General features: G+C 40.9%; 1 protein-coding gene across 1 annotated transcript; it reads left to right on the top strand.

The window, feature by feature from the left end:
* The first annotated feature begins 1307 nt into the window (after window positions 1-1307).
* nuak2 (NUAK family, SNF1-like kinase, 2) lies at window positions 1308-11415 on the top strand. The gene is made up of 6 exons (XM_041033557.1): window positions 1308-1835; window positions 5610-5730; window positions 6323-6474; window positions 7652-7717; window positions 8054-8306; window positions 8421-11415. The coding sequence occupies exons 1-6, from the start codon at window positions 1593-1595 to the stop codon at window positions 9476-9478; spliced, it is 1893 nt and encodes a 630-aa protein (XP_040889491.1). The 5' UTR covers window positions 1308-1592; the 3' UTR covers window positions 9479-11415.
* Window positions 11416-11680: the final 265 nt, after the last annotated feature.

The following is an 11680-nucleotide window of genomic DNA, read 5'->3' as shown; positions in this document are numbered from 1 at the left end:
TATATTTTCAGATGCTATTCTTTTCTAAGTCTTATCCTTCTAAGTCTGTGTGCATTTTAATTCTGTCCACAGATTACAACATTATCTGGCCAACTTTTGATTTTTGGTCCCAAAAGTATTACATCTGACTGTTTCTGAAAATCAAGCATGTCTGCTCATCCTGTCCTGACCAGCAAACATACATACTTTTACATACTTAATTATGTACTGAATTTTGGGATGGGCGGGACAATAAACAATGAACACACTAAAAGTGTTCGTGTTTTTAATATATGCATATGAATAAGTAAATGTAGTATGAAGACTCTGGAAAGAGTTACTTTCTATTTTAAGATTTCTGTCAATGAAACATCCTGGTCCAAGTCAGTCAAACCGCTTACTTACAACTGGTGAGTGCATGCTGAACTCTACAGAGGCTTGCGTCTGTACTGACACTACTAATCCAGCTCCTTGCTAACAAAAAGTGCATAAGCATTTTTTAGCAAAAGTATCAGCTCCTGTGATTTTACTGTTACGCTATTATACATTATATTACCACGGCATTATTACTAGTGATGCATTAATGTGTAAGTGGCCTTTCACTGTGGTAAATTCTCAAAGCTGACGTAATTTAACTATTTTATATATTGTTGGGTTTAATCTGCTTCAGTGCATCATGTTTCATTGTATGAACTCATGATATGGAGTTTGTAAAAATCAACCTAGTTACATTCCAACACTAACAAAGCTGTTATTACATATATCATGGGTATAGTAAATATCTTGTTCCCATACTTGGATTTTTTTAATATATTCATTCAGCTGTTGGGTTTTTTGTGGTGCGCTTGGTTTATGTCTGCGAGCACACCGATTATAACAGCAACACAGAACCTGTGATCTGCATTCATTGTTTTTACTTGGCTTTGCTACCTACTGCTGCCCTTCTATTACAAGTACTACTGCATCTATTTGCCGTATATTAACTACTGTTAATATTGGAGCTGAACAGATTAGTGGATCGGCAGCTATTTGGAATTTTTTTGTTTTCACATTATATGGACAATACGATGAAGTGCAGACACAAACAGCAGATGATGAAAACAACCGTTGTAGTTGCTGTTACAGCTACAACTACTATTACTGAACTTAAATTTGGGTTTAAAATGATAGATTAATATGAAAAAAAAAATCATAAAGGCAGAGTGCGCGATGTTATTGTTTCCGGTACCGGCCGGTGTTACAAATCAAACGCTCCTGTGTACCTGAAACGCCCCCAGACTATTTGACGTGTCCGGCTGCTGTCTGAGCTCCGCTCCAGATCCCGGCGTGCCCTGTACCTGCTGCTATTGTGGGTCTCAGCACTACGAAGAAGACAATACACTCTCTGGGCTCCAAGTTAGATGTTTCGGTTCCTGCCTTCAGCATTTAGTAATTCGCCTCCCGGCCGGTAATTTACACCTTCATCTGAATTTTGACTGAGCAGCTTTGGAAGCAACTTGTTAAAACATCGACCCCGGGCTCCGCTCGAAGGAATGCAGCTAAACAACGAAACCTGCGACCGGAAATAAGCCAAAAACAAACAAAAAAAAAAAAAACAACAACAACAACGTTTTATGAGGATGGATGACTTAATTCCTGGCCGCCTGTCGTCAAACTGCAGGCCGCCTGTCAGGGGAGTTTCACCCGATGAAAATACTCCCGCTGGGAAAGCTCCGTGTCAGGTACCCGTGAAAAAGCAAGCCGTGAAGAGACACCACCACAAGCACAACCTGAAGCACAGGTACGAGTTTCTGGAGACCCTCGGGAAAGGAACCTATGGCAAGGTGAAGAAAGCCAAGGAAAGATCCGGTAGACTGGTAAGGATCAGTATATACATATAGATATAGTTTACTGTTATTTTACTGTGTGATCAGACTGTAATACCTTTATCAACGGTGCCCACATCTGCAGTCAGTATTCAGGTCTGTTTGCTCTGCCGTCCTGTTGGCCACCTGTTGTTTAGAGATAGGGGACTATTTTTAGAAGACGTACAGTCTGCGCACAGGTAGTCTGCATTTGGATTTTAATTTGAGGGGGAAAAACAGGTATATAGCCATTGGCTTCAGATTTTTTATTGTAAAAATGATTCGTCACAGTGCTGCATTGTAAAATAATAAATAAGTGAAAAAGCATGTCTGCTGCTGAAGTGTTTATCTGCTGGCAAAAGTAAGTTAGGTTTGCCTGAGGGCTCAGTGTGTCTGTTTAAGGGGGTGTCCACTGTATTCAGTGTGAGTTGCAGCCCATATGTAACCATCTAAGCACTTTTATTTGCCCTAGCTTTATCACCGGATTACAGAATGTGTAAATAATAGCCTCTTTGTTAAGAAGTTTGAATTTGGCACAAGCGCACTGTCTTGATCATCTGTGTAAACCAAGTTAGAAGAGTGCCATTTTTTTTTTTTACATCATGATACCAGTTTCCACACACGCTGTAAGACGGAAGATGACTAGACAAGCAAAATCAATACATAACATTTGAAGTCGGTCTACAAAGAGTGAAACAGAAATGGATTCCTGTAAATCTGTCACTGCTCTACAAGTTTTACATAATCACCTCCTGTGGTTGTAAAGGAAGTGTAAAGGAAAGGCGTATTCTTTGGAACGTTTGATGGGAAAGTTTGGTACATTTCTTTCTATGTTCCTGATGAAGGGAGAAGGGGAAACTGCAACTAGCCTTTCAGGTGGATTCCAGTTCCCAATGACCTAAGGGGAAATGGGAGGTATTTAAAACGGACTGGACTGAGATAAGCCTTTAAAAGGGATGTGGAGGAGTTGGCGAACAAATGACAGTGTATTTTGTAGATTATAAAATTCCCCAAGACTCCACCCTAATCAGATTAAAAAAAAAAAAAAAAAGACTTAAAGCTTTCAAATTTTTTTGAACAGCCATGTATTGCTAGACATAACACAGAAAACACCATTCAGAAAAACCATGAAGTTGAATCAACACCTCTCTGAAACTATTTCAATTTAACTTTCATTAAGTTTTAGTTCAAGGAAGGCGTACCTAATAACATGGCAACTGAGCGTAGGCTTACAAACTACCTTGTACACAGTGTTTCTATGACCTAATGGACAGAACATTTCATCAGGAAATGCAAAGTGTATGAAAATAATCAAAAACAAAAAGCACAGCTAGAATAGTGGGCTAGTCTCATGTGTAGTCATCACCACTGCCAAAAAAAATAGATACTTGGCCTATGAATGCTCTTTGTTTAAAGATCATGTTTGTTGTGAGTGAAAGCGTTTCGAAGTGAAAACAGTAAGTGTCAGGAATTCCCCTGTCTCCTGTACCTGCAGTAAACAGGCTGTGATTCATGTTCAGCCTTGTCTACGCCTCCGTCTCTGCTCCTACGCCGTCTGACACGACTGGCTGCACCACTCTGCCTTTTATACGCTATGAGTTGGTGTCTGAGATTCATCCCTGCAGGAAACATCCCGATGATCGTGCCCCAAACCCGTGTTCAAGTGTCAAAATACTGATTAGCTCGAGTGTGGGTTTTGAATTCACACCAAACAAACAGCAGTTAGCGTGGAAGGGTAAGAAGGAGAAACATTCATTTGCTTTGTTTTTCATCTACCCACCTTAATATCGACAACATAATGGATGAACATATGCAATATGACACAGGGAGTGACACAACACAAAGGATGGCTTCATGTTGCGTGCACTGTGGCACTACAGCTGTTCTCATTGTCTGAGTGCATAAGTTTGATTACATAACCCAGTTAGGTGGGGGGGGGGGGGGGGGGGGGTCAGCATAGATTGATGTAAGGTTGACCTCCCACTCAGTACATGACATGAATGTTGTCTGTGCACCTACGCTGGGTTGTAGCTATTGGTAAATTCATGACCAAGTTTGTATGTGAAGTCTTTCGTAAGTTCCTCATTAACGACAAGCTGATTTCAAACTAGTGACTGACTTAATCTGGTTGCACAGTTCAAACTTAAAATGTTGTCTTGTAAAGACTTTAGTATTGTGTAAATCGGTCACTAGGAAACGTGTAGTAGGGCTGTAAGGACCGATTATCTTTCTTATTAAGTTAACTTTTATTGCCATGACAACAAAACTGCTGTTAGGAATTTGCCTTAGTGTGCTCACAGGTCAACAGGACAGACACAATAACACGCAATACACCAGTAATAAAACCATATACCTTGAGTGCAAGAAGTCTGCAATTCAGAGGTGATATAACCGAAACATATTACAAATATGCAAACTATAAATAATTACAAAGACAACTAAAGAAAACCAAAATGTACCAAAAGAGCCTGAGATTTAGAGTATTTAGAGTAAGCTTCAGTTACACCAGCAAGTGAGAGGGTGTAAGTATTTGGTAACAATTAATCATTACAGAAGAACTAATTTGTGTGGTGCAGCACGTTTTTCTTAAGTGATGCCTGTATGTTATAACTAGACTTAGTTTAAATGTAGGCAGAGCTGGTGCAGCTGGCCCAAGTGCAAAAAAATGGTGTTTGTACAGGAACTGTGTGTGAACCTCTCAGTGCTTATTGCGTGGAACAGGCTGACAGAGACAAAGACCACACACACATACACAGATAACCTCACAGGGGTGTGAACTCATCACGAGTGTGAGTTCAGCCCATCTGACCATTTTGCAAACAAACACAGGAAACCTCAGTTCTCAGAATCAGGAGAAAGGTGTGTGTGTGCTGTGCATATTGTGCTGACCTGCGGGAGCATCCAGGCCAGACAGTGACTCATGACAGCAGACGGTCGTGTGTTGCAACTGATATGACAAGTCGCTGCTTCACTCATTTCCCCGCATCTGTAGCCTTGAGCGTTAGAGAGACGAGGAAGCAAGGATACCCCACCGCCGGTGCCGTCTGGTGCCTCATGACACCCTTTGACCTTGAGGTAGACTGATGACGCACTTAGCGCACAGAGGAATCCCAGGCATCTGAGCTTCGAATAGACAAAAGCAACGTAAAGACACAATACAAAATCCTGCATATGACACATATACACCCCAATAGATACTATTCATATTTAAAATTCCTTATTGTATGGGCCTTACAGACGTAACAGCAGACAATAGATTTCTTTACAGCAGACAATACTTGACCCGGCCTTCCCTCTGTGCTGTTTGAAACAACACAGCAGAGTTTTCGGTTCACTGCCCATGGTTCCTCTCACAAGAGGATGGGCTTTAGATGGAAGGCAATTCCTATTTGTAAATGTTTTTCGTTTCTCTTTCTCTACTAAATAGACAAGCCTAATCTACTGTAGTTAATGAATTTACTGGCCTCTAATGCAACAGCAGCGTGGCTGCTGACCATTTTATTAAAGTCCTGTTTGTCGTTAAAGCGAAGTTATGTCTGTTTTGAAAGAATATTGAAAGACATTCTTACTCTTATGAATGAAAAGTTGAATTCATTAACAATAAAATGCACCTCTGCTAATTTCAGTAAACTCATGGGAGATTAATATTGCTGTGTAACTGACATTACAGAGTCAGTTTGAGTAACTCTCAGTGGCTCATCTTGACTGTTTTTAATTTTGAAATACTTTTTTTTCCTTTTTAATACATTTTTCTCCAAAATTCAAATATTGCTTTTTGTTTTTAAGGTTGCCATAAAGTCCATCAGAAAGGAGAAGATCAAGGATGAACAAGACCTGGTTCATATTCGCAGAGAGATTGAGATCATGTCCTCACTCTGCCACCCGCACATCACCACCATATATGAAGGTATGTTTTTTTTTTAAAACTTTAATGACTGCTCGTTTTCGTGTGCATGTGCGTGTGTTTGGATTTTGTTTTTTTGTTGACCTCTCAGGGGTTCATGAATATCCGAGCCACATGCGGAGGGGAAATGTGATACCTGAAAAAGGACATGTCTCAATCAGTCTCTGTTTGAGAGTCAGAGTTTGGTCACGCAAGTCTTTGTGCTGAGGATGCAAGGTTACATAAGCACCGACACTCTGCTGTACGCTGTCAGTGCTGCAGGATGATGTGTAGAGCCTCTTGTCTTCCAGTACTCCTCACGCCTGATGAGATGGACATCGCTGAGTGTTTCTCCACCTCAGTGCTTTGGGGCCTCTTTATCCTAATCAATGGGAACAAGGGGAAGTGTACGGGAAGAGAGAAACCTGTAATCTGTTTATGAATGCAGACACATCCTCATTCAAAACATGTTACATGTACGTTTTAGTACTGTAAAAGGCTCTGCACCGTCCAGTATCCTCTTTAAATTAAATTTAATTCAGTTTGGGTGATCACTTGGATTTGAAGCCTTTTAATAAAAGCTGGTTCTGTTATTTTTTTTTTTTTGTATTTTCAGTATTTGAAAACAAGGACAAAATTGTGATTGTGATGGAGTATGCCAGCCGAGGGGACCTGTACGATTACATCTGTGACAAGAGACACATCTCTGAACGGGAGGCCAGGCACTTCTTCAGACAAATTGTATCAGCTGTGCACTACTGCCATCAGGTAAGGCAGTCTTTTTCAATTCATTGCTTTCGTACAGTACATAAGAAGTTGTTTACAGAGAGTAGAATCAAGGGGAAATTGTAAGTCTTGCATAAAAAAGTTGGATGTATGGTGGAGTACAGTATATTAGCCTTGTCAAATCTTCACTCTTGGCTGCTGCATCAAACCTAATGACGCAGAGCTGCACTCAGACTGGCTGCTCAGCTCGTTGTTTTTTTTTTCCAGGGCACTGGCACCCCCAAAGTTACATAATGGGTATTATTCACTGTCAGCCTGCTGATCTGAACAGGGAGCCTGTGAGAACGATGCAGGGCAAAATGAACAGTTGGTCTGTAGAGAGCTAGCGTCAGGGCTAAAGGCCAGCCGTCCCAACACACACACGCATGGTCTCACAGTTTAATGAGGGTGTGATGGAACAGAAGGGCTCTGCAAACACACGCACACACATGCACGCACACAAGCACACACACACACACACACACACACACACACACACACACACACAGACAATCAGTTGTTCCCGTAGTCCAGAGTTGTGTGATTACGAACATTCAGAGCACACTGTGTTTTAGTGTGGCTGTTCAGCACTTTGCACAGCCTTTATGTTTGCTGGACATTATTTACAGAGTGAATTGCCCTGTCATATTCTGTGCTCACCATCTGTCTGTTTTTTTTTTCACTTTTATTGCGTCCTTATGTCTTGTTAAATATTTTACTTTCCATTTGTAAAGCAGTTAAGAAAAGGTCATCCAAGTTCTCATTTTATCAGTTAAATTTGTCATGGCTATGAATTCTTAAAAGATTCTTCATTCCTGCATTTTAATTATGAATGAATGCTACATAACACAGTCCTACAAAGAATGTGTCCGTTGCTACAAGTGTCCATACGTAAGAAGTAGCTGACCTGCATTTTTTTCTGAGGGCAAAACAAATTTGAACTCGGCCTGAGTCAAAGGTATTCCCCCCTGCAGAGTGGAGGACAATGAAGCGTAGCTGACGTACCAGGAAAAAAAATCTTCACTCGGAGAAGAATGTGTCATGACCTAGTAAAAACTAATCCTTTTATATAATATAGACAACTCTGAATAAACTGCTGCGTAATGGCCTGGGTTGAGAATTCATCATTGTAAAAAATATATAGTACACAGAACTAATATCTTTTTTTTTTCTCTTTTAGAATGGAATAGTACACCGGGACCTGAAACTGGAGAACATTTTACTAGATGGCAACGGCAATGTTAAGGTATGCACGAGGAACAACCCTGAACAAAACTAGATGACCACAGTAGGATTATATTTTCTAATTAGGAATGACAGTGTATGGTGATTATTACTAAGGCAATATAAAGAAACGTATCTGGAAATTTCTTCTCTTCTTGCATACTTTCTTTTGCAACAAAAAGATGATTCAACATGGAATCTTTAATATCTGAAACCAGCGTAGTATCTGTTATGACTAATCGGTGAGGGATAGTGATGCATATGGAAATGATTAAGGAAGTTGAATGTTTTCTACAGTAATCTGATTAACAGAGCGGACTCTGGCGACAGCCTGACACCTTTTTCTTCTTCTGGGCAGATCGCAGACTTCGGCCTGTCAAACCTCTACCATGGCGATGAGTTTCTTCAAACTTTTTGTGGCAGCCCTCTGTATGCTTCCCCAGAGATTGTCAACGGACGGCCGTACCATGGTCCCGAGGTGGACACTTGGTCTCTAGGCGTATTGTTATATACAATGGTTCATGGCACCATGCCATTTGATGGAAAAAACCACAAGACACTGGTTCAGCAGATTAGTACTGGAAACTACCGTAAACCCAATAACCCTTCTGGTGAGTTTTGTTTTTCAGCTTATCTTTTCTTCAGAAGGACTAAAGCCTTATTTTGTTGTATATATGTAGTTTTCCACTTTATTTTGATTTTCCTTTTTTTTTATTATCTCTCAGATGCATGTGGGCTTATCCGTTGGATGCTGATGGTAAATCCTGAGCGCAGAGCTACAATAGAGGAGATTGCAGGACACTGGTGGCTCAACTGGGGTTACCAGCAGCCATTACTGGCAGAGACAAAGACCAGTACACCAGAGCAGACCTCTTCACCAGTCTCTCCATCAACATCACACCCTGCTGGCCTGGCCAGTGTAGCTAGTTGGCTGCGTCGTACATCCAGGCCTTTGCTGGAAAACGGCTCAAAGATGCGCTGCCTTCTCCGCTCACAGGGTGGTGGTGGTGGAGGAGGGGATGTAATCCGGCAGCGCTCTCTGCGAAGGTCACGTAAGGAAAACAACGTCTCCCAGACAGTTCATGAAGGAAGCACAGACAGTCGCCCCTCAAAGGGTATTCTAAAGAAGCGTAACAGTGTGAAACAGAAAGTGATAAGTGAAAACTCAGTTGCAGGTCCAATGGAGCCTCAGAACATTTTGGGTTTGTCTGCACCGTCTAACACCCCTTCAGCTGCATTGCTTCCTCGCAAGGGTATCCTAAAGAAGCCCACAGAGCAAGAGTCAGGATACTACTCCTCCTCTCCTGAGAACAGTGACTCTGGCTGGGTACCACAAACTAAAGAGTGTCCTTCAGCACCAACCTACAGGAAGGGGATTCTGAAGCGTAATGGAAAGTTCTCCTCGGGTGGGTTGCAGGAGTTTGGCTCTCTAGACCAGCTGGCAGCTTCTCTACCCTGTGGGGTTGCCAGGTCAAGACCAAGTGGGGCCATCAGCGAGGACAGCATTCTGTCTTCAGAGTCCTTTGACCAGCTGGATCTGCCAGACCGCGTGGGACCTTCAACGCAAATGGATAAACCAGTCAAGGCTCGCATGAGAGGATGCGTGTCTGCGGACAACCTGCTGGACATCCAAGAAGACGGGATTCTTGGGGATGGGTTGCTGAGGCCCTGGAACTGCTATGAGTCCGGAGTGGCTGACAGTGCCTTTTCCATCACTGACTGTGATAATGTAACGGAGGCTTACAAACAGGCCATGGTTATACGAGGCTCTGCAGCAAGCTGAAGACCAGTAATCAGTGACAGACGCTGACTAAAGAATCGTCTTTCATAAATAATTTTTAAATGACTGCAAACTACTAAAGACAAGTCAGCCAAAGTGCATTATGTGAAACTACCAGCATGCTGTGTCATTCTGGCAAACTTAAGGGATTGCGCAGCACCAAAAAGGGAGGAGGCTTCTTGTTAAACATCAGATTGTATTTAAGATGGCAAATGATAAATGATGCTTTTGCGTAAGGCAGGTTAAAAATAACCAGATGACACGGTGTTTTATAAATCTGTTGAAAATGTCCATTTCAAAGATTCTCAGGAGAAGAGAGCTGCTGTTGGTCAATCAGGAGCTCTAACTTTCAGCACGAGAGCTCACTATCAAAAGTGTCGTTTATGAGGAAATGCACCTTGAAACCAAAACACTGGTCTGAGTTTGTGGGACATATTACTTGAGTGACGGTAAATTAGAAGACTAGTCTTTTTACACAGTCACAATAGGACTGGTATTTGAATATTGCTTCTTTTGCCTTGTTTACAACTGCAGGATACTTTCAAGTCACAAAGTCAGTATCTTTTATTATCCACAGATCAGAGAAAGTGTTTATAACTTAATAGCTCTTTTGGAATCTAGCTTTGTGATAGTTGACCATCGGTCACCATCATGTTTATCTAGGTTAACAGCAATAAAACACAGGTTCATTGTTTGGATAGGCTCATGTACCATATATTACAGATTTTTACTGAGTTTTAGGATGTTGGGGAAAATGACATTTCATTGATACCAAAGAAGTAATGTTATTGGACCTTTTTGTTCATCTCTATTTAAAGCACTTGGAAAAAAGTGCCAGGAGGACATTTGTTTGTCACAGGGATGTCAGCTCTCAAAGAGCATTTCTTTTCTTCTTTTTTTTATTGTTGTTGTTTTTTCAAAATGACTTGTTCTAAGTTTGGGTAATGACTTGAATAATAATCATGACTCATCTGAGTCACAACAAAAAGAACCAGTAGAACCTGCTTTTGCTCCCAAGCCTGGCCACTGACTGTATGTATACAGGTGGCTGTTTCACAGTAAAAGGTGGGGCTGATTAAGTCGAATTTGAAAGTCAAAATTTGGAAAACGGCAACTTGTGTTCGAAAGTGAATCGTAACGTGTAACCTTTAAACTGAATTTTGAAGATCAGTCATGGAGCTTAGGTTAAATTGAACTTTGCATTTTAATTTAAAAAAACACCTGGGGTGGTACAGTATTTCACAAGGCCGGATCAGAAGTTCACCCATCTGTTAAAACAAACAAAAAAAAAAAGCGTATTATGCTGCATCCTGGTGACTCAAACTCTTAAACAAAACTTCTATGTTCAGTTTAAAAGTGAAGTCAAAAACTATGCACATTAATGGTCATTAATTAAGTTTGAGAAGATATTTCATTGCACCTCTTATCTGGTTGGCCTATTCCTGTTGGTGTTGTTGTTGGTGTTCCTGTATGAGATTTCATGCTGCACACTGGCATGCTGGAACATCAAGCCAGTGCCTGGAACAGCATTTTATCAGACCATTGAAACCTGATAACCATGCAATCTATTTATCAACTGTCATTTGAGGATTAAGTTCAAAGTTAACGGAAGTTTTACAACATCCTGTTTATTAGAGACTGGAATGTAAAGAATGTATTTTTTTTGGCACACTATGAGGCTAATCAGGAATTTAAAGCCTGTATGTATGCAGAGGAAAACTAAGAATTCCCTGATTTGAACTGGAACCTGGGGGGTCATGCTGTTTTTGTCTTTCCTTTGTCCCAGAGGTTGCAGGTTTGCAGGCTGTATGAATATTTTTTTCCTCTTTGACTGCAACAAAAACCAGGTTTGCCAAAGTTACTGGCTTATCATTTATTTGACCATGTGATCTGCCATGCGCTGTTGTGGCCGGGATGAGGAAACCAATAAAAAAAAAATACAACAAAGAACTAAAGTGCTGGCTAGTGTTATTACTGACCTACATAAAAATGTTTAATGTCATAGTTTAACATCTCAAACCATGCTGTTGAAACCATGCTGAAACATCCATTTAAACTTGTCAAACTATCCACATGTAAAGCTGAAATAAATTTCATAAACTCCAGCTAAATGCAAAATACACATGACAGAAAATATCACAATTAAAACAAGCAAACTATTAGGGTTGAATACAATTCAACTCTCAGTATCACTAAAAAAAGTCG

Source organism: Toxotes jaculatrix, chromosome 3, assembly GCF_017976425.1.
Source record: "Toxotes jaculatrix isolate fToxJac2 chromosome 3, fToxJac2.pri, whole genome shotgun sequence".
NCBI lineage: Eukaryota > Metazoa > Chordata > Actinopteri > Toxotidae > Toxotes > Toxotes jaculatrix.
The sequence above is the reverse complement of the archived record's forward strand: the minus strand, read 5'-3'. Positions and strand labels throughout refer to the sequence as shown.